The sequence below is a fragment of the Saccharomyces kudriavzevii genome (genome assembly GCF_947243775.1).
Source record: "Saccharomyces kudriavzevii IFO 1802 strain IFO1802 genome assembly, chromosome: 16".
Classification (NCBI taxonomy): Eukaryota; Fungi; Ascomycota; class Saccharomycetes; order Saccharomycetales; family Saccharomycetaceae; genus Saccharomyces; species Saccharomyces kudriavzevii.
In genome coordinates this window covers 1-26,209 of record NC_079287.1, presented here as the reverse complement: position 1 = coordinate 26,209, position 26,209 = coordinate 1, and the positions used below count along the sequence as shown (strand labels likewise).

General features: G+C 41.7%; 8 protein-coding genes across 8 annotated transcripts; 5 read left to right on the top strand and 3 right to left on the bottom strand.

Moving 5' to 3' along the window:
• Window positions 1-74: 74 nt before the first annotated feature.
• On the top strand, window positions 75-1,622 carry PBI1 (Pbi1p; the record flags this gene model as incomplete). Its single annotated transcript, XM_056231573.1, has 1 exon — window positions 75-1,622. The coding sequence occupies one exon, from the start codon at window positions 75-77 to the stop codon at window positions 1,620-1,622; it is 1,548 nt and encodes a 515-aa protein (XP_056085378.1).
• Window positions 1,623-2,178: 556 nt separating this feature from the next.
• Window positions 2,179-3,156, bottom strand: SAM4 (S-adenosylmethionine-homocysteine S-methyltransferase SAM4; the record flags this gene model as incomplete). Its single annotated transcript, XM_056231572.1, has 1 exon — window positions 2,179-3,156. The coding sequence occupies one exon, from the start codon at window positions 3,154-3,156 to the stop codon at window positions 2,179-2,181; it is 978 nt and encodes a 325-aa protein (XP_056085377.1).
• A 380-nt stretch (window positions 3,157-3,536) lies between these two features.
• On the bottom strand, window positions 3,537-5,300 carry SAM3 (bifunctional polyamine/amino acid permease SAM3; the record flags this gene model as incomplete). The annotated part of the gene is made up of 1 exon (XM_056231571.1): window positions 3,537-5,300. The coding sequence occupies one exon, from the start codon at window positions 5,298-5,300 to the stop codon at window positions 3,537-3,539; it is 1,764 nt and encodes a 587-aa protein (XP_056085376.1).
• Window positions 5,301-8,427: 3,127 nt separating this feature from the next.
• SKDI16G0050 (formate dehydrogenase) lies at window positions 8,428-9,555 on the bottom strand (the record flags this gene model as incomplete). Its single annotated transcript, XM_056231569.1, has 1 exon — window positions 8,428-9,555. One exon carries the CDS (start codon window positions 9,553-9,555, stop codon window positions 8,428-8,430), a length of 1,128 nt encoding a protein of 375 aa, XP_056085375.1.
• Window positions 9,556-10,729: 1,174 nt separating this feature from the next.
• SKDI16G0040 (uncharacterized protein) lies at window positions 10,730-12,598 on the top strand (the record flags this gene model as incomplete). The annotated part of the gene is made up of 1 exon (XM_056231568.1): window positions 10,730-12,598. The coding sequence occupies one exon, from the start codon at window positions 10,730-10,732 to the stop codon at window positions 12,596-12,598; it is 1,869 nt and encodes a 622-aa protein (XP_056085374.1).
• Window positions 12,599-17,341: 4,743 nt separating this feature from the next.
• On the top strand, window positions 17,342-22,567 carry SKDI16G0030 (uncharacterized protein; the record flags this gene model as incomplete). Its single annotated transcript, XM_056231567.1, has 1 exon — window positions 17,342-22,567. One exon carries the CDS (start codon window positions 17,342-17,344, stop codon window positions 22,565-22,567), a length of 5,226 nt encoding a protein of 1,741 aa, XP_056085373.1.
• A 1,026-nt stretch (window positions 22,568-23,593) lies between these two features.
• Window positions 23,594-24,568, top strand: SKDI16G0020 (integrase catalytic domain-containing protein; the record flags this gene model as incomplete). The annotated part of the gene is made up of 1 exon (XM_056231566.1): window positions 23,594-24,568. One exon carries the CDS (start codon window positions 23,594-23,596, stop codon window positions 24,566-24,568), a length of 975 nt encoding a protein of 324 aa, XP_056085372.1.
• Window positions 24,569-24,665: 97 nt separating this feature from the next.
• Window positions 24,666-25,436, top strand: SKDI16G0010 (uncharacterized protein; the record flags this gene model as incomplete). Its single annotated transcript, XM_056231565.1, has 1 exon — window positions 24,666-25,436. The coding sequence occupies one exon, from the start codon at window positions 24,666-24,668 to the stop codon at window positions 25,434-25,436; it is 771 nt and encodes a 256-aa protein (XP_056085371.1).
• Between the last annotated feature and the right edge of the window lie 773 nt (window positions 25,437-26,209).

Here is a 26,209-nt window from a genome sequence, read left to right as displayed (position 1 = left end):
GCTATCTCTTGTTGTGCCATGTTAAAAGTACTCCTTATGATGAGGAGTATGCACATCCCTTTAAATCTATTATAATGACTACGTTTAGACCACTATCAAGTTTTGAGAAGAAACTTTTGACACAATCTTTGAATGACCAAAGAAATGGAACTATCTTCTCAAGCACATATTCCAAATCCCCAAACAGAGGGAATGATGCCGATTGGAATTCAGACGAAGTTACACTTGGAACAAATTCTTCAAAAGATGATTCGCGTCTGACACTGCCCTCAATAGCAGCAACTTTGAAGAGACTTATTAAATCTCAACCCGCATTATTTGCAACTGTAAATGAAGAGTGGGAATTTGAGCCATTGAAGCAGCTAAAAACTTCAGACATTGTTAACGTAATTGAGTTTGAAACCATAAAAGATAAAGAGGTCAATTGTCATTGGGGCGTTCCGCCACCTTATCTTTTACGTCATGCTTTCAACAAGACGAGATTTGTTCCTGGATCCAATAAACCATTGTGGACATTATATGTAATTGATGAAGCGCTATTGGTTTTTCACGGCCACGATGTATTGTTTGATATCTTTTCAGCCGCAAATTTCCATAAACTCTTTTTGAAAGAACTTAATAACATCAGTTTGGAAGCGCACTCCGACGATCGAGTTTTGTTTGATATCAGCGACGTCAATATCTCCAACTTAAACTTCCCCAAATCTATATACGATAGTGCAAAATTGCATCTGCCCGCCATGACACCACAAATTTTCCACAAGCAAACTCAATCTTTCTTCAAATCAATATTCTATAACACCCTGAAAAGACCATTTGGCTATTTGACCAATCAAACATCCTTAGGCCCATCAACATCTACAACACAACTAAAAAAGTACAATGATATCTTAAACGCGCACTCTTCATTGTGTGGTACAACTGTATTTGGTATAGTGAATAACCAGAGATTTAATTATCTGAAATCCATCGTTAACCAGGAGCATATATGTCTAAGAAGCTTTATCTGTGGCATTGCGATGATATGCTTGAAACCACTTGTTAAGGATTTCACTGGTGCAATAGTATTTTCTATTCCAATCGATTTAAGAAAGAACTTAGACTTGGGCGAATCATTGGGCCTGTTTTTCAAAGAATTAAGAATCGAATGCCCACTTTCCTTAATTGATGATGAACTTTCTGCCGACGAGTTTTTGGCAAACAGGAACGATAAGGAAGATGATGATGAATTTAATGAAAAATTAATGGAGTACCAATTCAATAAGGTCACGAAGCATGTCAGCGATTTTATAATGGCAAAATTGAAAAGTTGGGAAAAGAATGGGTTTAATGATGATGACATTAGAAGGATGAAGTATGACAATGATGATTGCCATATTCAAAACTCAAAGACAAAATTAATTCAAATCAATGATGTTTCCGACATCTCTCTATCAATGAACAATGATGAAAAAGCTTTTAAAATTATAAGTTCGGGCTTTACAAGCTCAATAAACCGTCCAACATTGATGTCCCTTTCGTACACATACTGTGAAGAAATGGGCTTGAATATATGTATTCATTATCCTGATTCTTACAATTTGGAATCTTTCGTTGAGTGCTTCGAATCATTTATTGAATAGACAAATGGTGCGGTCAAAAAAAAATTTCACTTAATACATATTTTTCTTTTTATTTATTCTTATCGACTTTAATCAACAAATATACTTGAACACTTGTTTTAAAATCTAATACTAGCCATAACTCGACGTTTTGACACTTCGGCGGCTTCAGCCATGCCAAGATTGTTACGGCCTTTTATCGCACAAAATGAAGTGAAAATAATTGCAGCGACATCAGATGGACAATTCCCGTGAGACAGACCGTCTCCAGATGGTTTTAGCATGTGAGAAGAGGAGAAATGTTTTTTTGAGCTTCCGATACATAATCTGCTTCACCAGTCATACTCCCGTGCTATGTGGGTACCCACCGGATAGATTATCATTTGATTTTCTACGTATTCTATAAACGCGAATAGTGGCTGTGTGGTTAGCAAATGGCATAAAGAACTTTGCTTTTAAAATTCTTGGAACAAAAAAATGCGGCTTTCATGCCTTATAAAGTATATTTAAAGTAATAAAGTGTTGGCTTCTTGACGTATAAATAATGCTGAGACTATTCCACACGGTAAAAAGGACACTAAGTGTACTTCTTGACAGCAGTGGAAATCTCTTGAATGTCATTTGGACTTGTTCTACAACAACCACCGATGATACGAGCTCCGCTGTCAATGTACTGTTTAACTACAGTGTCCCAGCTATTAAGCTTATCACTATTTGGTAACCATATCTTTTTCTCAGTGTCGTACACTTCTCCACTGTTGGGGTAAGCAAGTAAGGCCATATCAGGCAGAGCTTGATGCAGAGACTCAAGAATGTCAGGGGATTGGTTGAAGCTAACACAGTTAATTCCCAGAAGCGAAAAGTTAGGATTTATTTTGTCACCCAAGCCCTTAATAACTTTTGCAACTTCTTCCATGGTAGTGCCATCTCGCAAGACGCCGTGCTCATGCACAGATAACCCAATATAAAAAGGTTTAGATAAAATGCTCTCATCCCAAGACAAAATAGCCCTCAGTTCGTGGACATTAGGAATAGTTTCAAACCCAATCAAGTCCAATTTATCATTTTTATTGAAGTTATCCAACTGAGGCTTAAAGTACTCGTAAAAGTCGATGCTTTCTGGGTCAGGACCATAGTCTCCTGTGAACTCACGACAAATATGAGCGCCCCATGGACCAATACAACCAATTAAGTACTTGTTTTCACCAATACAATCGCGAGAAAAATCAACAATTCTAGTCAAGAGGTTGTTGTATTCTGATAAAGTTTTGATGGGAGTATTTTCAGAAACGGATTTGTAACTTGTTTGATAAGTGGTAGTCATCAATATCTCGGCACCAGCATTCAAGAAATCGTTGAACATTCCTTTGACAATTTTTCTGTTGGCAGATGACTCATCGGACCAAAACGAATCGCTAATGAACGGAATAGTTGACCATACAGGGTTGGCGACCTTAATACCTCTGTTTTCCAACTCTGTCCCCTGACCACCATCAAGTACAAGAACCTTCTTAGGATTATCCTCTAGTAGCTGCTTTAAAGGAAGACGTACCATCTTTTTTTCAACTCTTCACGCAATTTAGTGATAGACTGGTTCCAATTATGTTGAATAATGGTTCTGATCAGCTTGGTTGAACTAAGCCTCTGATCCTAAAAGTGTAATCAAGCGGTAAAGAAAAGGTTCTTTGATGACATTTTTTGCTGTCAGAAGTGTGACTAATACTTCAATGAAAATGTACGATGAATAAAACTTCGAGACGAATTTTTCAGTTTCCAATTTTTCACTTCAGAATGCCGTGCTGCGAGAAAAAAAACCCTGCGTGAAAGATCTCGGCGGCGCCGCATGGCTAATCAAGCGCTAGGCAACGCTTAATTAGAAAAAACAAATAGAAATCGATTTGCAAAATCTATTAAAAGTTACATATGCAAGAGAGTCTAACACCAAAATCTGTAAATCTTGTAGTAGAATGGTTTTGAAGCAATGAGTTCTTTTTCTGCCTCTTTTTGTGCCTTGAAAAGGTCCAGATTTTCGATGGAACAACCGGTATCAAGATCAATATCACTCCTCTTGATATACCAATTTCTCCAATCTTTTCGATAAATCCTGTGTGCGACATAAACAACAATCATAATCGGAATACTTAGACAATACTCGAAGAAAGCTTTGGCGGAGCTGGGACTACCGACTGGGGCGGCTGACACATATATCTCACCAGCTATCAACAAAGCATTTAGCACGCATCCTAGAACCCCCCCGTAGACACCTAGCATAGATTTGTAGGCTATTTCATCCTTGGATCTTCCTTGGGCTTTCAATGCCATTCTAAATCTTATTTGCGACATACAAATACAAAACCAAGTAAAAAAAGATGAAATGGAACACAGAGCGAAGAGCCATGTAAAGACTTCGTCTTCCTTGTTTGAAGCGACCAAGAAACCTAGAAGGCCGAATACACCGCTAATCGCGATACCAACTAAAGGCCTCCCCTTTCTGTCCATGTAGGAACAAATTGATGGAAGCTGGCCAGATGCACCTAGAGCTTGAATTAGTCTTGACGAGGCATAGACACACGAATTACACACGGAAACCACTGCAACAAGAATAACAACATTCATGAAGTTAGAAACTTTTGCACCCATCGATCCTGTATTACTCAGGGCAATGACAAAGGGAGAAGCTGAAATATCTTCACTTGTCGAACCATTGAGCAGCCTACTATCATTGTAAGGCACTAGACAACCTATAATGACGACCGTCGTGATGTAAAAAATTGCGATTCTCCAGAACGTACCTTTGGCAGCACGGGATATGGCAGAGATGTTCTTAGATTCTGTGCTAGTTAACAGCACCAATTCACTGCCACCGAATGAAAAGGCTGCGGAAACAAAGGTGTTACATAGATTCTTGAAAACTGGCTTAGCGAAGGCGCCTGGATCGTGCCAGTATCTAGTGCCAATGTATCCAGTAGAACTAGGTCCTCCTCCGGCGATCAGGACAATACCAATAATGATAAAGATAATAATAGCAACGATTTTGATGACTGACAGAGCAAATTCAGTCTCAGCGAAACCCTTGACGCCAAACATGTTCAAAACCATGATGAAAACATAGAAAATCGCCACCCAAACGGCTGGATTTACGTTTGTGTTCCAATAAGAGATTGTAAGCGAACAACCAATTAACTCGCTCGGAAAGGAAATCAACCAAGCCAGGGCATAGTTGGTGGCCACAGTAAACCCAATCGATTCATCTATAAACCTGCTGACATGTGTGGCATACGAACCAGAAACCGGGAACTGGCAGGAAAGTTCTGCAGCGCTCTGGACGACACAGAACATAGAAGTACCAACCAATAAAAAACCAATTAACAAAGCGGCGGGTCCAGACGCCAAGGAGTAGCCCAAACCGATGAAAAGACCTGTCCCTAGAGTACCACCTATAGCAATCATGGTCAGGTGTCTTTGGCTCAAGACCTTCTGATAGGGCTGAGAAGCTAATTTCCATTGAATTTTTTCCTGCTCTGTTTGTTCACTGTTTTCTAGGTCTTCCGGTATAACGTGCAAGTTACTTTGTTTGAATGAGTCCTTCATTCTCCCAATGAACGAGCCAGATTTATCTGACCCGGTTGGTATCGTTGTAGACTCAGTCTCTATTTTAGTAAATTTGTCCGATTCATTTTCTCTCTTCAACACATCCATCTTGATACTTTTCAAGAAAAAAAAATTCAAGTGCCAACTGTCAACACGATTGCTTACTGAACTCTATTATAAGGAAACCATCGTAAAAATTATGAGAAGGGAGAAATAGGAATAGCCTTTCAAAGATTCTTGTTTTCCTCTATGTCTTTCGAGGGCCCATAATATTTATACCTACTACTCGACAAAATTGACAGACCTTACGAAGACAGATGTGTGTACGCTCTTGCCGTGCGGCCGCGATGAGACTATGCAGCACTAGTCGTCAAAAAACCGCGTACACAGTTGCTTTTTAGTCATCCCCAGTTCTCGGGCCGAGGCGCTGAAACCGAAAGAAAGGCCTATGGCTGACCATCGCCGCCACACTATCATGTGTGTTTATACTTCAAGGTCAGCACCGATTGAGCGGTTTTGCAGTTGTATGGCATACACACAAAGTCTGCGGCAAGGATGTGAAAGTAATTTTCAGTATAACCTAACTGAACGAAACGAATTAATAATTTCTTTAACTCTCAGAAAATAGAGTCACTTCTTTGCGCATAGTAGAGGTCGTTTTCCTCCATGACGTGCTGTTTTAAGTTTTAACGGTATCACCCTCTATCATATGATAGGATAGCTCATTATCTCCTGTTAAGACCTGTTTCTTGAAGCGAGCTTGAAGAAGGCTATGATGCCAACCCTGAGCACTAGGAATGCTTCACGGAAACCTTGAACTCAATTTTCGTAGCAGAACCCTAGAGTGGGTAAAGTATGCTCTGCAGGTAGGCCATGCAGTACGCATTACGTAGTGATAGTAATATATCGTTGTGAATAAATTTGAGACTTGCTACCAAGTTTACAAACACTTTCTTTACTAGGAGAACGTGAGCAGGACATAATTTCGTTTTGGTAAATACTGCGTTGACAGTGCATGCTCATGTTGTTAACGACGGCCACTGGTCGAATATGTATAGAGGCGCTTCTCCAACAGAAACTTTTGTGTTTCTAAATGGGGTTCTATTAGTCAACAATTGTTGCAGACAAAAAAGGTCATACCAAGCTAAATTATAGCCTAGAAAAACTCGATCAGAACAAGAACGGAAATCTATTAAAAGGCGCACTATTGATAAAGAGCGATCTTGCCTCTTGTAGAATTCGAAGAAAAAAAAGAGACAAAACTGTGCAATTCTTCCGTTCTTTTCTTCTCCCCTTAACTCCAACATTACACTCAGGAAATAAGAAAATACAAAGCATCATTATGTTCGAATCTTTACTATTCCTCGGCGAACTAGTACCAAATCATCTTTTCTTTTGATTCTTGTGCGGCAGATAAAAAACAAGTGCCATTTCTTTTAAGGCGTAGCTCACGGTGAAAAAGAAGGTATTTCACTGTACTCTCTGCCGCTACAAGGGTTGATGGAAAGACAAAGTTGGTCACGAATTGCTCTTAAGTATGTGTCATTCCCTTACACAGTTTCTGTAATCCCAATGCGAAGGATGCGGATGGAGATTCGGTCTGTACAATGAGTAGCATGTGAAAATTTTTTGCTAGTATATATTTGTATGCATGTAAAGAAGCAGCTACGCCACTATTGAACAAATGCTCGCAAACGCTGGACCCAAAACGCCGAAAATGTCTGAGGACGCTCTGATGCCTACTTGTTGACCAAGTTAAAGTGGAGTTGAAAAGCCACAAAGCAACTTTGATGAGCGTCGTGTTGATAGCGCGAACAAGTGTAAATAGGAAGTTCTTTGCAATCAGAATAGAGCTTGAGCAAGGTCTGGAAAAGCGTCACATTGAGTCATTTAGTTTCTGCCTGTTCACCAGCCATAAAGCAACATACAGTATTTGCGTGACGTAATAGATTTTATTTTCGGTGTTGTAACCTCTATTGACTCCAGTCTCGTTCCACGCAAAACACAAAAAGAAAGCACATAAGCGGGGTATGCATGGTTTGTACTCAGGATGTGCGGCAGTGGAGTATCACACGAACATATACGCGGAACAATACCCCTAGGCACTCGCAAAAGCTTCGTCAGAGGGTTCTGCGTCTATTGACGAGCTGAAATAGGACGTCGGAAAAGTCCAAGCGTAATACTACACAATTCTGGGTTTCCTGACTAAATAAATACGCATTGCTCAGTCAACTTAATAAAATAGAAATTAGTTGGGCATGTGTAAGGAGTAGAAACCTTCCTCGCTACAAATGCAGTCACCACTATGTCCCTTTGATAACGATAAATTAATATACCAAAACAATTTCTTTCACGTTTAATGGGTTTTCCTCACTAACGAACGCACTTTTTCAAAGAAACGAGAAAGTACAGCGCGCAATTACTTGCGACGTTGGTTTTACTATCCAGAACGTTGTAGTTGTTAGTGCTTATGTCACACCATATACGGACAGAGAATACTACAAAGAGTTCACTGACACTAAATCTTGAACAAAGAAGGCTCAGATCTCTGAGGTGGAGATTGTAGGCCAACTGATCGTTCACCTCCTTCATATATTTATATTGCCTCAAGGTCACAAATCCGGGCATCACGGCAAGTTCAATGTACAGGAGCAACTTCAATATACACGCCGCACTTCAAAACATAGAATCGAGGAATGTTATTTCAGCAATGTATTTGTAGGTCCTCTCCTAGCCATTTCTGGTGTATAATGTACCACGGGATGCCTTCTTTTGCTTGTCTTGCCTGCAATTTGAGAAGAAAGTAGGCAGACATTGTATACGATGGAAGCAATCATCCACAATTTTTTTTTTTTGTTTTATTAACCGAATATGTCTTTGAAAATTCATGAACCGAAGATCAATAGCCAAAACAACGATAAAACAAACTACCGCAGTATGGCTGGTGAAGAATATAAACAATATATTTATTAAATGAGCATTTAATGAATAAAGTACTTAGAATTAAATACTAAAATTTCAAAGCATGGAAAAAAACTTCAAAATAATGAACAGCAGTACTATTGTTTTATGGTTTTAGTGAAAGGAAGAAATATTTTTCTGAAAACCCCAGAAAAAACCTAACGTTCTTTTTCATTTTCCCTTTTAAATAGCAAACTTTGGATTGAGCTACATATATTTTATGGAGAACTATCGATAAAGACACAAAAAAAGTACTCCTTCAAAATTAATAGCTTTATTTCTGTCCATAGGCTCTTGTGGCGTAGGTACCGTTCTGAACAATTACGTCCTGTGGACGGTAGTCAAATTTTTTGGAGAAGTAACTGTTCAAGATGTTCTTTACACCCTGAGCGTATCTCTTTTGAGCGTCCAAGGACGTACCACTAATGTGAACCGTCATTGCATTTCCTACGTGGTCCTTGTTGTCCATGGTTCTCCAGGGATGATCCTTAGGCGCTGGTTGTTTGTCCCAGACATCACCACCGTAGCCCGCCAATTTGCCAGACTTTACGGCCTCAGCAACATCTTCAGCGATGCAAATGGCACCTCTGGCGGTGTTCACCAGATATGCACCGTCCTTCATGTGGGAAATGAGCTCTTTGTTGAACAAACCCCTGGAATCCCCATGCAATGGGCAGTTGATGGTGACAACGTCCGACTGGGCAACCATATCCTCTAATTTTTCCACTCTTTGGACAATGTCGCCTCTGCCATTGAAAAGCCTACCAGCCTCGTTCAATCGGTTGATCGCTTCGGCAGGTAGTTCTTGATAGTCATAGTACAGCAGCTTCTTAGGATTGAATGCGACCAATCTTTCGAGAACCCTGTATCCAATTCTACCGGCACCCACAGTTGAGATAACTTTGTCTTCTAGGTCATATTCGTTCTTGGCTACGCCGGCGATGTCCCACTCGCCATTAATTGCCTGATGGTGGCCTCCATTGTAGTTTCTTATCAAAACCAAGATCGTGGTCATAACGTGCTCTGCGACAGAGACAACATTGGAGCCAGTGACTTCGGTCACCGTGATTTTTCTTTCATTGGCGGCTTCTAAATCGACATGATCGGATCCGACACCAGCGGTGATACAAAGCTTCAAGTTAGGTGCTTCGGCAATCCTGGTTCTCGAGATGTAGGCCGGGAAGAAGGGCGTAGTAATGACGATTTCGGCATCTTTCAGTTCTCTGTCCACCGTTGAGTGTGGCTCAGGATCCTTGTCAGTGGTAGTGATTAATTCATATCCCTGCTCTTCAATGAAATTTCTGATGCCAAGCTCGTTTTCAATACACCCCAATAGTTTTTCTTGCTCTTCAGCATGCTTACCGCCTTCGTAAAGGACTAGCAAAATCTTTCCCTTTGTCATTATGAATCAGCGAATTTTCAGTTCAAGTGTGCAGAGGTTATATGACTACTGCTGTTCTGAATGGATAAAATAAGATGAGAAATACAAGATAAAGATGTACATGTATAAGACATAAATCTACACCATTAAAGACCTGTTAAAAGTGCCAAGCTGGTGTCTTTTTATATGCAAAATTATTGATTGACGATGCAGAATAGCTTCCCCAACTTTGGTTAACAAATGAAATCCCAAGAAAGGTATTATGGCGTCAGATACTCTATTACTGGCATTACTTTTTGGTTCGGAGTCCGTCCGTCGGTAGTTTCCTAGTGAGGATATCGCCGGTCGCCCCAAAAAAAGGGACAAATAGTCACTTACGCAAAGCTCTTTCTTTAAAAAACAATCCAACATAAAAAAAGAAACTGGGGTTGAAACTTAGCGGGTCTACTCCTGAACGTCGACAAGAATGGATAATTGTCGGCTTGTGGTTTTCTTGCGAAAGATGGTGAAAGGAGGTGCAAGAGTGTGCCGCTTCTGGAATAAACGGACAATATGGATATATCTCAACCCGCTACCGAGGTTATGTAAAACTCTTGTTTTATACAGCTGAGGACCTGTCCAAATCGCTGCGCTTTTTGTTTCTGCTTTTCTGTTGAAGAGGTTTTGATATTTCCCATAGATGTTGCTATTTTTTGGCAACTACTTTGACTTTTCTATAAGCAGCGCATAATGTTAAGGCTTAGCCGATATAACCTTCATGAGATGATTGTCACTAAAAAAGGCAATGAAAAGTCAGAATTGGAACTCACATTACCTCTTCCATCAGCAGCACTAGGCAGTGTTACGAGGTGGATGCTAGTCTGTACGAAAGATGGCGCAAACGTTTGTTGAGAGTTTATTCTTTTAGAAGCCACCGCGCAGCAATGCTAATGGCTAATCGCACTAGTGATAACCACTTTCTGGCACCATGTTAACATGTAGCCGCTTCAGACAAAAATGAGATATTGTAAGCAGCCAGCCGCAGTGAATTGCGCGAAAATGACTGGGGTGCAACTTTGCCAAGAAAAAAACAAAAGACCAAAAAAAAGAAACGTGCCCCTTTAGTATTAAACATACGAGATATTGGGAAAATGAAACAAAGAAGCCTGCAGCTTCAACCCTCGAAGAATTCAACCGCCGCTCTCTTGAATAAGTAATGAATTTTCATCGCCGGAGTGTATCCGTCACCATAGGTGTACTGCTGATTGTGGTGCTTTGCTTTTGCTGGAAAATATTTGGATCTTACGGTGCAATATCAACGGAACTACCACGTAATGTGTCTGCCATCAAAGCTGCAGGCGCAGGTGCGCCTGTTATACGATGGGACAACTACGAAGAGTTTGTTAGAGACATTGATTTCGAGAACAGCACAGCCGTCTTCAATTCCATCCGTGCTGCCTTGAGACAATCTCCATCTGATATCCATCCAGTCGGCGTGTCTTATTTCCCCGCTGTGATTCCCAAGGGCACTCTAATGTACCATGCCGGATCAAAGGTACCAACTACTTTTGAGTGGTTAGCCATGGACCACGAGTTCAGTTACTCTTTTGGCTTGAGATCCCCATCCTATGGAAGAAAGTCTTTGGAAAGAAGGCGCGGAAGACCCGGTAATGGTACACATGGTGATCGTCCAAAAGGAACACCGCCAAACGAACACGACCGGAGTTCACAAATTATGCTCACTTATAGAGCGGTACGGGACCTAAACAAATTTCTCTACCTTGACGGTGCTTCTGCTGCGAAGACAGACTCGGGAGAAATGGACACGCAGCTAATGCTGTCCAATGTTATTAAGAAAAAATTGAATCTTCCGGATGATGATGAAAACGGGCGTATGGCAGAGCGACTCTATGCCTCCAGGATATGTAAGTGGGGGAAACCACTTGGGCTCGATGGCATTATCAGGGTAGAGGTTGGCTTTGAGGTTATTTTGTGTGATTTTGCGGCTGATAATGTCGAGCTCGTGTCCAATATAGAAATGGTCTATCCGAATCAGTACCTAGGCTTGCCGTCGCCTACAGTAATTTCAAAGGAAGAGGGCTGGCCACTAGATGAAGACGGAAAGTTGCTTGAAGATCACTTAACAGATGACCAAAAAGCGATTCTTGAAAGGGAAGATGGATGGGAGCAAGTTTTGTCTGGCTTCAACGCTGCCAAGAGCTTTAATTGGTTAAGGGCGGGTGCGGCACATGATCATGGGGAGCATCGAATCCATCTTGATTACAGGCACTTTGTGAGTGGAATAAACAGGACTTATATTACTCCTGATCCTAATAACCGAAGATTACTCAGTGATGGAATGACATGGGAAAAGCAATTGGAGATGGTTAATGATCTAGAGAAAGTATTGGAAGTGGGGTTTGATGCCACCCAAAGCATGGATTGGCAGCTAGCGTTGGACGAACTTGTTACTAAGTTTGCGCCATTGCTGAAATCTATTAGTAATATTCTAAACACCGATGGTGATATTAACGAGTCAGTCGCAATCAATACAACAGCACTCACTTTGAACTTTTGTCTAAGATTCGAGGCCACAACGAATACCAGCGATCAATTCGGTACTGGAAAGAACTTTGCCCTCTACCAATATGTGAGTCCATATCAGGATTTGAAGACCGACGCAGATTTTCTGATTTGGTCATCCACCGTCAAAGTTGTTAGAGAAATCGTTGATGTCATTTATCAAGTTAATGAGTTACTGGTCCCCGAAGTTCATTCAATTTTGAGGGATAACAAAACATCCAGTGACCTAGCAGAACACGTTGGAACTGCTCGCTCCGCTGTTGATGACTTGATCGAGTCTCTGGGGTGGATTGAGTTGAACTACCGCTGTGAGAGACAGTGTAATTGGGATGAAGTCTGCTATACTCCTTCGTGGGGTCCATCCCCAATGGGCATGACAGACCCTGGGTCACATGACGGGGGATTTGGGACGCACTTTGACGAATCTCGCCAGAGGCTGGTTATTGACAGCGACCTGCAATGCATTAGCGTAAACAATTTGCTAGCAAATCACAAATTTTAGAGCTACTCCATGACAAGAGGCATCAGGGTGGCTCAAGCGAGTGCGATATTTGGCTGATTTAGCGAGCGTTTTGATATTTGAAGCTCAGATTGAAAGAAAAACAGGCATTAGCGTCTGCCCCGAGAGAGTAATTTCAAAGGGCGCAGTTAAAAGCAATTGAATGGGAGAAAAATAAACGACTTGAGGACTTTTGGAAGACAATAATATTATTTTCAGCGATATCTGTCGCGATTAATAAGATATGTACATCTTGTTGCATATGTCATTGTCTTCTTTTGAAGTCATTAGAAGTTCGCGGTATATCTAGTCATCGTAGCTGGACCGCAATATGAAGCATTTCAAGGATTCACGCGCTGCTATAGTTATTTCAACAAAAAAATTCATCATATATAGAGTGTCGGTATAGTAATCTGGTGTCTTTGGGATACCCACTCAGAATTTTTCTTTGATTCAAATTTTTACTGAGATAGGGGCAATTCCATGTGATCCAGAAGAAGAAACTATAGAGTGAAGACAATAAGTAATGGATCCGAGATTTTTGGACACAGGATTACTACAAGTTCCCGATTCAACACGAAAGATGTGAAGACGGCACCCGTAAGAAGTTTTCAGGGAGTTTTAGGCTCATGCTAGGTCGCTTGTTCTGTGCGTGGGGTATTGGGTGAGGGACTCGATGCCGGTGTTGGTGCTAACATTGAGTTTAAAAGTAAAGACAGAAACGGTTCAGATATGGCTGTCATTGGTTTTTATCCAATTTTACTAGGATCAAGTAGCTATATGAAGAGTAAGAATATTGAATAAGATACAAAAGATCCAGGAAAATGGTTTATGAAAAAAAAAATCAACGAGAAGCAATGTGCCAATAATGTCTCAGAAAGATATATCCTTATCCGGGAGTTTGTATGTAATATCAAGAATGTACTGGAACAACTGTCAACTATCGTCCATTGAATACTGGTGTAGCAGATGAGGATTATTGTATAAGAATGGATTACGTCTCTTGAGGAAATGCAGTGCTATGTACGTTGGTGATATGGAGGAGTACGGTTAATGAAGGTAATGATTAGTAAAATCTTGTGACATTTGTTGGGATTCCATTTTTGGTAAGGTTAATAATATTATGTATATAGAATATACTAGAAGTTCTCCTCATGGATTTAGGAATCCACGAAGGGGAATCAACAATTTTACATAATCTTATTCTTATTTCTTCCTTCATTTTATGCGTCGTTATTCATTGATCCTATTGCATTATCAATCCTTGCACTTCAGCTTCCACTAAATTCGATAACTGTTCTAAATCTTATTTCACTAGTCTGATAATGTTTGTCATCTTCTTAACACCGTATATGGTAATCTTCTAGTTACGTGATTGAATGTATTAACCAGCTTTACTAGTAATTGATGGATAGTCGATTATTGTTCCAACAGAAGGGCAGTAGTTGGATCCTATAAGAGAATGTGTCAGTTGGCAGGATGATGGTAATATTCATGTTCCGGGTGTGATTATGGTCATATTGAATATTGTAGGGCAGGCCGTTGCGGAGTGGAAGTTGTAGTGGTATATTCAATAGCGTCCGTGTACGTATGTAGTTATATCATAGTATAACGCATGGAGTGGTGATATTGAAAGTACAGGAACCTTGAACTTGGACTGATATGGTAATTATTTATGTTCCTGTGACGAGTGAGTAGCATGCGGAGGATGTACAAGAGGAAAGGCAGTGATTGTAGAGGAATGTATTAGAGTATGATGATAAGTAATGGAATTGAGTAGAGATTAAAGTGATTGTATTCGTTTATGTAGCACCCGTGTGCGTATGTGCTGGTGTTATGTTAAGAATATATTGAGAATACTGTAATGGCGGTTTATTGAGGTGATGATATTGTGTATTCTATGTTAGCAATGATATGCTGATGGGAGCAGTATGATGTTAGAGAGTGGAGGGCATGGGGGTGATGTGATGGTGGTGATTGTATTGTATATATTAGTTATGTTAACAATGGCGTAATGCAGAAGCTGATGTATAGTCAAGGTGTTAGAGTATTGAAGTACTGAGTGCAGTTGTATGGTCCACAAGGATAAGTGATTAGTTGTGGATAGTTAGATGTGACGTAAATAGGTAGAGAGAGTAAACAACATATGATATAAACTGCTGAGGTGAGTGCCATATATAGTGATGGGGTGTGGTATGGCAGTATTCTGTAGCGTCCGTGTGAATATGTGCTGGATGTGATATTATGATTTAATGACTAAGAGCCGGTTTAATGAGGCGGGATACATGATGGATATAGGGTGATGGTCTAAGTAAGGTGGGTGGTGTATGTTTATAGTTTACGATTATTGTATATATGGGAGGTAATGGAGTGTAGTGTTTGGTAATTATAGAGGAGGTGTGGAGATGACGAGTGCATGTATATGTTGTTTAGGGCATAGGAAAGGCATATGAAGTGTTAAATGTGAGATAGTATGAGTTTGGTGTAATGACATTAGGTATGAACCGCTGGGTGTGCCACGCGGTAGTATCAAAATAAGGAGTTAGCAATTAGGGGATACAGAAGAGATGAGGAGGTGGTGAGTTGGGGGTATACTATCCAGGATGCAGATATGAGATATAGATGGATAAATGTGGAATACAGTGAGTTTAATGTGGAAATGGCCCTGGGTATAAACCACTGAGGTAAGGGCCGTACTTAGTGATGTTATAGATGAGAGGTGGTTTAGTACTATATAATAAGGGTTATACTGGTCACGTGTTTGTATTTCGGGCTACAGAAGAGGTGAGAGGGTGATAACTTGGGGATATACTATTCAGGATACAAGGACACGATATAGATACATAAATGTGAAATATAGTGAGTTTAATGTGGAAATGGCCCTGGGTATAAACCGCTGAGGTAAGGGCCGTACTTAGTGATGTTATAGATGAGAGGTGGTTTAGTACTATATAATAAGGGTTATACTGGTCACGTGATGGTATTTCGGGCTACAGAAGAGGTGAGAAGGTGATAACATGGGGATATACTATTCAGGATACAAGGACACGATATAGATACATAAATGTGAAATATAATGAGTTTAGTGTTGAAATGACCCAGGGTATAAACCGCTGAGGTAAAGGCCGTATTTAGTGATGTGATGGAATGGTGCTGGTAAAGCATGTGGTGGGGGTGAGAAAGCGTGGGGGTGTTATATATTCAGGGTAACATTAGAGGGAGTTCTTACAGTCCGTTTGAGTGGTGGATAGGGTAATAGCAGAGAAAGTGGTAGTGATGGTGGTGATGATAGTGGTAGTAATGGTGGTAGTGATGATAGTGATAGTCATGATGATGATGATGATGGTAGTTAATGGTAGTGATGGTAGTGATGATGGTGATAGTTAATGGTAGTGATGGTGATGGTAGTGATGGTAGTGATGGTAGTGATGATGATGGTGTTGTTAATGGTGTAATAGTGATGGGTGTTAGCTTTAGCTTTAGCATTAGTGGTGTGGATGTGGGTGTGGGTGTGGGTGTGGGTGTGGTGTGGTGTGTGTGGGTGTGGGTGTGGGTGTGTGGGTGTGGGTGTGGGTGTGGGTGTGGGTGTGTGGGTGTGGGTGTGGGTGTGGGTGTGTGTGTGTGGGTGTGGGTGTGTGTGTGTGGGTGTGGGTGTGTGTGTGTGTGTGGGTGTGGGTGTGTGTGGTGTGGGTGTGTGTGTGGGTGTGGTGTGGGTGTGGGTGTGGGTGTGGGTGTGTGTGTGGGTGTGTGTGTGGGTGTGTGGGTGTGTGTGTGTGGGTGTGGTGTGTGGGTGTGGGTGTGGGTGTGGGTGTGTGTGTGGGTGTGGGTGTGTGTGTGTGGGTGTGTGTGGGTGTGGGTGTGTGTGTGGGTGTGTGTGTGGGTGTGTGTATATATATGTTACCTTATTGCACGCTGGATGGTATTAGACAAGGCCGTAGGGACATATTGCACCGTGGAAGTAACTTTGTACGAAAGCTGTCATTATTTCCTCTTTAGGCACTTTGGGACGGAAAATTTGGCCGAAGATCTTGCGTCAAGGAATTTTTTTATAGTGGGATATTGCACCAAGGAAGTAACTTGATACGTATTTTCTTATTAAGCAGGGTAATATATTTTCTTTTTTTTCGAGGTGGAGCGTCGGGCAAGTTAAGGGAAATTTTCGGAGAAGGTTGTCTGACGCGTTATATATATAAGTGCGCCAAAAAGGTCTACCTTACTTCGCAGCGTAAGGCCATATACCTAATAAGGAAATGTAATTCATAAGTTTTTATTATATTGGTCTTTTCGAGAGCGGAAGAAGCTGCAGGCTGAGCGCGTAATTTCTTGGAGCGACCAACAGGTCCATGTTTAAAGTATCAAAGAGAATATCCATGAAGCGGCTTGAGCAATGAACAGAATCCTGGTTCTCCTCGACTAAGCAGATGGTTGAGATACTGCGCACCATGGAAATTGAAGAAGAAAGTACGTACTGACCAGTTTATTTTTGCAGGCCAGAAATCAAGCGATGAATGACAATACCCAGGGAGAAACAGACATCCTCTGTTTTCTATGTTGTGCTTGAAGGAGTCATTACTAACTGAATTTTCTTTGGTGCTCGCTGCATAATTCTGCATCTTCTCAATAGATACATTTTCAGATGATGATAAGGTGGAAACTGGACAATCTTTTGCTTATATTGATGGATTTCTTGTCAAAAAGCATAACAATCAACATACTATTGTTAATTTCGAAACTTACAAAAATAAAATGAAAATTTCCGATAAGCGTAAGTTTGAAAAAGTAAACTTTGAGGAGTTTGAGTCGGCTCTCAATAACAAAAACGACTTGGTACATTGTCACTCAATAACTTTATTTGAATCGATCCGCACGGAAGTGCGATCATTCTACGAAGACGAAAAGTCTAGTCTAATCAAGGTGGTAAAATACAGAACTGATGCAATGGATAGGAAAAGATCTTTTGAAAAAATTGTCATTGCCGTCATGGTCAAGAAAAATGTACAAAAGTTTCTGACGTTTGTTGAAGACGAACCAGATTTCCAGAGCGGACCAATCCCTTCAAAGTATCTCATTCCCAAGAAAATCAACTTGATGGTCTACACGTTGTTTCAAGTACATACTTTGAAATTTAATAGGAAAGATTACGATACCCTTTCTCTTTTTTACCTCAACAGAGGATACTATAGTGAGTTGAGTTTTCGTGTCCTGGAACGTTGTTACGAAACTGCGAGTTCCAGGCCGAACGACAGCTCTACGATGCGTACTTTCACCAACTTTGTTTCTGGCGCGCCTATTGTAAGGAGTCTTCAGAAAAGCACCATAAGGAAATATGGATACAATTTGGCACCCTACATGTTTTTGTTACTACACGTAGATGAGCTTTCGATTTTTTCCGCATATCAAGCAAGTTTACCTGGCGGTAAGAAAGTCGACACAGGGCGGCTGAAGCGTGATCTATGCCCACGTAAACCCACTGAGATAAAGTACTTTTCACAGATATGTAACGATATGATGAACAAGAAAGACGGATTGGGTGATATTTTGCATATTATCTTGCGAGCGTGTGCGCTTAATTTTGGGGCGGGTCCCCGTGGTGGCGCTGGTGACGAAGAGGAAGAGGATCGATCTATTGCGAATGAACAATCCATTATTCCCTCTGTGGACGAGCATGGCTTAAAAGTATGTAAGTTGCGCAGTCCGAACACTCCACGAAGACTCAGAAAAACATTAGATGCCGTGAAAGCTTTATTGGTGTCCTCTTGTGCTTGCACCGCAAAGGATTTAGATATATTTGATGACAACAACGGCGTTGCGATGTGGAAATGGATCAAAATTCTGTACCACGAAGTAGCACAGGAAACCGCGCAGAAGGACTCTTATAGAATAACTTTGGTACCTTCTTCTGATGGTATATCAGTATGTGGAAAACTGTTTAATCGCGAGTATGTCCGCGGCTTTTACTTTGCATGCAAGGCTCAGTTTGACAGCCTTTGGGACGAATTGAACAAGTGCTTTTATATGCCTACAGTGGTTGATATTGCCAGTCTCATTTTGCGTAATCGAGACGTTTTGTTCAGAGAGCCAAAGCGGGGAATTGACGAGTATCTGGAAAACGATTCTTTTCTTCAAATGATACCTGTTAAATATCGTGAAATTGTGCTGCCAAAGTTGAGAAGAGATGCTAACAAAATGACCGCGGCTCTGAAAAATAAAGTGGCTGTTGCAATTGACGAGCTCACGGTGCCACTTATGTGGATGATCCATTTTGCCGTGGGATACCCTTACCGTTATCCAGAGCTTCAGCTACTCGCTTTTGCCGGTCCTCAGCGCAACGTATACGTCGACGATACAACAAGACGCATCCAACTGTACACTGATTATAACAAGAACGGTTCATCGGAGCCTCGACTAAAGACACTTGACGGACTCACTTCAGATTACTTGTTTTATTTTGTCACTGTGCTAAGGCAAATGCAAATATGTGCGCTTGGTAACAGTTATGACGCCTTTAAACATGATCCTTGGATGGATGTCGTGGGATTTGAGGATCCAGATCAAGTAACAAATCGAGATACTTCGAGGATAGTTTTGTATTCCTACTTGTTTCTGAATACCGCGAAGGGCTGTCTCGTTGAATATGCAACTTTTCGGCAGTACATGATGGAACTTCCGAAGAATGCACCTCAGAAGCTGAATTTTCGGGAGATGCGTCAGGGGTTGATTGCCCTAGGGCGCCACTGCGTAGGTAGCAGATTTGAAACGGATTTGTACGAGTCGGCGACGAATGAACTCATGGCCAATCATTCCGTTCAAACAGGGCGAAAGATCTACGGTGTGGATTCCTTTTCGTTAACCAGTGTCAGTGGAACGACCGCCACTTTATTGCAGGAACGAGCTTCTGAGCGCTGGATTCAATGGTTAGGCCTTGAAAGCGACTACCATTGTTCCTCCAGTACTGCGAATGCGGGAGACGTAGCAGGTGAGGCGAGTTCAGATCATCGAAAAATTTTGAGAGTAACGCGAAAAAGGCCCCGAGAGCCCAAGAGCACAAACGATATCCTCGTCGCAGGCCAGAAACTCTTTGGCAGCTCCTTTGAATTCAGGGACTTGCATCAGTCGCGCTTATGTTATGAAATATACATGGCGGACACACCCTCTGTGGCAGTACAGGCCTCCCCGGGCTATGGTAAGACGGAGTTATTTCATCTCCCCTTAATAGCACTGGCGTCTAAGGGCGACGTGAAATATGTGTCGTTTCTGTTTGTACCATACACAGTGTTGCTTGCTAATTGCATGATCAGGTTGAGCCGAGGCGGTTGCTTGAATGTGGCCCCTGTCAGAAACTTTATTGAAGAAGGTTACTATGGCGTTACTGATTTATACGTGGGGATCTACGATGACCTTGCTAGCGCTAAGTTCACAGACAGGATAGCTGCGTGGGATAATATTGTTGAGTGCACCTTTAGGACCAACAATGTAAAGTTGGGTTACCTCATTGTAGATGAGTTTCACAACTTCGAAACGGAGGTCTACCGGCAGTCGCAATTTGAGGGCATAGCTAACCTCGATTTTGACGCTTTCGAGAAAGCAATCTTTTTGAGCGGCACAGCACCTGAGGCTGTAGCCGATACTGCGTTGCAGCGTATTGGGCTTACGGGACTGAACAAAAAATCGATGGACATCAACGAGCTCAAACGGTCGGAAGATCTCAGCAGAGGTTTATCCAGCTATCCAACACAGATGTTCAATCTGATTAAGGAGAAATCTGAGGTGCCTTTAGGGCATGTGCATAAAATCCGGAAGAAAGTCGAATCACCTCCCAAAGAAGCACTGAAGCTTCTTTTAGCCCTGTTTGAAGTTGAACCAGAGTCGAAGGCCATTGTAGTTGCAAGCACAACCAACCAAGTGGAAGAATTGGCCTGCTCTTGGAGGGAGTATTTCCGGGTGGTGTGGATACACGGGAAGCTGGGTGCTGCAGAAAAGGTGTCTCGCACGGAGGAGTTTGTCACTGACGGTAGCATGCGAGTTCTCATCGGAACGAAATTAGTCACTGAAGGAATTGACATTAAGGAATTGATGATGGTGATCACGCTTGATAATAGACTTAATATTATTGAGCTCATTCAAGGCATGGGAAGACTAAGAGATGGAGGCCTCTGTTATATATTATCTAGAAAAAACAGTTGGGCGGCAAGGAATCGGAGGGGTGAATTATCACCAATTAAGGAAGGCTGTATAACCGAACAGGTGCGCGAGTTCTATGGACTTGAATCAAAGAAAGGGAAAAAGGGCCAGCATGTTGGATGCTGTGGCTCCAGGACAGACCTGTCGGCAGACACAGTGGAACTGATAGAAAGAATGGACAGATTGGCTGAAAATGAGGCCACAGTCTCCGCGTTACCGTCTAGTTCCCAGGAGAGAAATAGCAGTGACAGGTACAGAGAGTATTGCAGCAGCGATGAGGACAGCAACGCGGGCATTCATGACGGTACCACTGCTAATACTGCTGATAGTATCAATGCTGATACTGCTGATAGTGCCAATGCTAGTGCCAACGCTAGTGCCAATGCTAGTGCCAACGCTAGTGCCAATGCTAGTGCCAACGCTAGTGCCAATGCTAGTGCCAACGCTAGTGCCAATGCTAGTGCCAACGCTAGTGCCAACGCTAGTGCCAATGCTAGTGCCAACGCTAGTGCCAATGCTAGTGCCAATGCTAGTGCCAACGCTAGTGCCAACGCTAGTGCCAATGCTAGTGCCAACGCTAGTGCCAATGCTAGTGCCAACGAGGACGCCAATACAGGCGGCAATGCTGAGAGTAATAGAATCCATCCAGTCACTGACATTATTAAAGAGCCATATAAGCGGAAAGGGAGTCAAATGGTTTTTCTAGAGAGAAAGAAACTGAAAGCACAGTTTCCCAATACTTCTGAGAATACGAATGTATTAGAGTTTCTTGGATTTCGGTCTGACGAAATTAAACATCTTTTCCTCTATGGTATCGATATATACTTCTGCCCAGAGGGAGTGTTCACACAATACGGATTATGCAAGGGCTGTCAAAAGATGTTCGAGCTCTGCGTCTGCTGGCCTCGCCAGAAAGTATCGTATCGGAGTATAGCTTGGGAAGCACTAGCTGTGGAGAGAATGCTGCGAAATGACGAGGAATACAAGGAATACTTGGAAAATATCGAGCCATATCATGGGGACCCTGTAGGATATTTGAAATTTTTTAGCGTAAAGAAGAGAGAGATCTACTCTCAGATACAAAGAAATTATGCTTGGTACCTGGCTATTACTAGAAGAAGGGAAACAATTAGTGTATTGGATTCGACAAGAGGCAAGCAAGGGAGCCGAGTTTTCCGCATGTCTGGAAGGCAAATCGAAGAGTTGTATTTTGAAGCATGGAGCAACTTGCGCGAATCGAAGACGGGGGTGCTGCAGTACTTTTTGAACTGGGACGAGAAAAAGTGCCAGGAAGAATGGGAGGCAAAAGACGCTACGGTCGTTGTGGAGGCGCTCGAGAAACTTGGAGTTTTTCAGCGTTTGCGTTCCATGACAAGCGCTGGACTGCAGGGTCCGCAGTACGTCAAGCTGCAGTTTGGCAGGCATCATCAACGGCTGAGGAGCAGGTATGAATTAAGTTTAGGAATGCACTTGCGAGATCAGACTGCGCTGGGAGGTACCCCATCTAAACTGCCGCATTGGACGCCTTTCCTCTCGATGCTAATAGGCCTGTTCTACAATAAAATATTCCGGCAGAGACTGGAGTATCTTTTGGAGCAGATTTCGGAGGTGTGGTTATTACCACATTGGCTTGATTTGGCAAACGTTGAAGTTCTCGCTGCAGATAACACGAGAGTACCACTGTACATGCTGATGGTAGCGGTTCACAAAGAGCTAGGTAGCGATGATGTTCCAGACGGTAAGATTGATATATTATTATGTAGAGATTCCAGCAGAGAAGTTGGAGAGTGATGGACGTTGTTATAGCTGTCACTGATTATGTATTGTGTAGTATATTATAAGAAAATTTTGGGAGAATATATGTTTTTTTCTAAATTTCACTGTTTTGATTTAATGTTGGTTGCACAGTAGTAGCGAGAGACAACTGCGAAGGGGAAGGTTAACAAGACAACCAAGAAAAAGTAAACAAAAAATAGAGGTAGTGAGTGAGTAAGAGTTTCGCAAGAATATTAATGATTTGTAGCAGTGAGTAAGCAAGATGGTAGATCACAAGAGGATGTAAGGTTTGTAGTCTTGGTTGAAGGGTATCTGGAGTAGTTTAGGCTGAGGAAGCGGCAGAAGGTAGAAAAGGATACGTCATGGTTCGATGTGCTGAAAGTATGACCGTATGGGCATGAAGGAAGAGAATCGCATGACTAAGGGCATGAGTATGGGAAATGTTAGAACAATAGTCAACTATCCATCAATTACCGCTACAGCTTATTAATACATTCAATCACGTAACTAGAAGATTATCATATACGGTGTTACGAAGATGACAAGAATTATCAGACCAGTGAAAGAAGATTCTAAAAATCAATTATGCAGAAATTCTGACAAACCGACAATCAAGATGACACTTGCTCAACTTGAATACAACGGCAGTATCCCCGCCGAAACATTTCAAATAACGGTCACCACAATTCTTGCACTCCGCATCACCGAATGATTCGATAAGTCTACATGATGCGCAAAAGCAAGAGATGCCAATCAGCGCTACTAGTAATCTCCACTTTAATTTTCAGAATAATGTTCAGACGTCAATAACCGCACTAAACACTCGAAACATAACTGGCTAACCAAAATATCACTGCTTACCTCACTAAAAATACTTTAGAACTATCCGACGGTACTATCCTTGCCCCTATTGTTAAACATGGAGACTTTTACTGGCTCTCCAAGGACTTTTTAATTCCGTCAACCTTACAGAGGCAAACTGCTAATAACGTTAACACCAGCAAATCTACACATAAATATCCGTACGCTTTGATTCATCGAATGCTTGGGCATGCAAACGCTAGAACAATTAGACATTCTCTCAAGAATAGTTCGATCACATACTTGAGAGAATCGGATGTAGACTGGTCTGATTCTACTACTTATCAATGTCCAGACTGTTTAGTTGGCAAAAGCACTAAACATAGACATGTCAAAGGATCACGACTAAAGTACCAAGAATCTTATCAACCCTTTCAGTACTTACATACCGATATATTTGGCCCTGTTCACCATCTGCCAAAGAGTGCACCTTCCTATTTTATCTCATTTACTGATGAGAAGACTAGATTCAAATGGGTTTATCCATTACTCGATCGTCGTGAGCAATCTATTTTAGACGTATTTACAAAAATAATAGCCTTCATTGGCAATCAATTCAATGCCAACGTTTTAGTCGTACAAATGGACAGAGGACCCGAGTACACTAACAAGACCCTCCGTAATTTCTTTATGGAACGCGGTATAACTCCATGCTATACAACAACAGCAGATTCCAGAGCACATGGTATTGCTGAACGATCAAACCGTACCTTATTAGACGACCGTCGCACACATCTACGGTGCAGCGGTTTATTAAATCGTCTATGGTTTTCAGCAGTCGAATTCTCCACCATTATCAGAAATTCTTTAATTTCGCCAAAAAACAAGAATTACCCACGACAACATGCTGGTTTAGCAGGACTTGATATCAGTACTCTATTACCATTCGGTCAAACTGTTGTAGTCAACAATCACAGTCCCGGTTCAAAAATTTGCCCTCGTGGTATTCCTGGTTGCGCCTTACATCCATTACGAAACTCATATGGTTATATTATCTATGTTCCATCTTTGAAGAAAACAATAGACACTACTGATTACGTTATTTGGCATGATGAACAATCCAGATTGGACCAATGCAATTATGATGCACTTACCTTTGATGCTGATATCAATCGCTTAACCGCTCCTTATCTATTAAGCTTCGTCAATCTTTGAAAGAACCTCCACCTATCCACTCTCGTCAAACTAATTCCAGTTTGGGTGGTATGGATGATTCTAATGTCTTTACAAATACCAAAGGTAAGAAAAGAGCATGCATAGTCTAGAACCACCAAGGTCAAAAAAACGTATTCATTTAATTGCAGCTGTAAAGGCGGTAAAGTCAATCAAACCATTCCGAACGACCTTAAGATATGATGAAGCAATCACATATAATAAGAGTAATGAAGAAAAGGAGAAATATACTGAAGCATATCATAAAGAAGTTAACCAACTATTAAAAATGAATGCTTGGGAAACAGACAAGTATTATGATAGAAACTCGATGGGTTCCAAGAATATGATAAGCTCAGTGCTTGTATTCAACAAGAAGCGTGACGGAACACATAAGGCTAGATTTGTTGCAAGAGGTGACATACAGCATCCCGATACATATGATCCGGGCATGCAATCCAATACTGTACATCATTATGCACTGATGACATCTTTGTCACTTGCATTAGATAATGACTACTATGTCACACAACTAGACGTATCCTCCGCTTACTTGTATGCCGACATCAAAGAGGAATTATACATAAGACCTCCACCACATCTAGGATTGAATAATAAATTACTAAGTTTAAAGAAATCACTTTATGGTTTAAAACAAAGTGGTGCAAACTGGTATGAAACTATTAAATCATACTTAATAAAGCAATGTGGCATGGACGAAGTACGTGGATGGTCGTGTGTGTTCAAAAATAGTCAAGTCACAATATGTCTATTCGTTGATGACATGATATTATTCAGCAAAGATCTAAAAGCGAATAAGAAAGTCATAGCAAATCTCAGAATTAAGAAAAAAAAAAAATTAAAGCCATGACCTCTTGGAGAAGAGCAAAGTACCTCTGAGTAGTAGCAAGGCAACGTCTCCATATTGAGTCTCAATCCTTCCAAACATGTTGCCTAGAGTCTTCGTGTTGGCCAAATCAATGGCTACGGTCCAAAGTCGTGGGAAGACTGTGTCGTGGGAAGACTGTGTCGTGGGAAGACTGTGTCGTGGGAAGACTGTGGCCAGGAGGCTAGGTTATCAGGGAACATGATGACGGGACAGAGAAGGTAAGCCGAAACAATGGATAATAACAGTTTTCATCAGAGAGAGGAGGGCTACAAGGCCAAATAGAAGTAGTTTCGTCTGGTGAGCTGGCCAAGTGGCTTTTTTTTTTTTCGTTTCGCGTTTTGGCTGAAAGGCCGGGTAAAGATGAATAGGGCTTGGAGGAGAAGTAAATGAGGGCTATGTAAACGTTTACTAGGGCTACTTAGGGTTATGTAAAAGTATGATAGGGCTAAAGAACAGAATTTTCATCATCATCATTTTCATTTTTTAATTTTGGTTAGAAAGCCGGGTAAAGTGAAATGAGGTTGGAAGAGAGTGTGTGTGGGTGTGTGTGTGTGTGTGTGTGTGTGGGTGTGTGTGGGTGTGGTGTGTGTGGGTGTGGGTGTGGGTGTGGGTGTGTGGGTGTGGGTGTGTGGGTGTGGGTGTGTGGTGTGGGTGTGGGTGTGTGTGGGTGTGGGTGTGGGTGTGTGGGTGTGGGTGTGTGTGGGTGTGGGTGTGTGGTGTGTGTGTGTGGGTGTGTGTGTGTGTGGGTGTGGGTG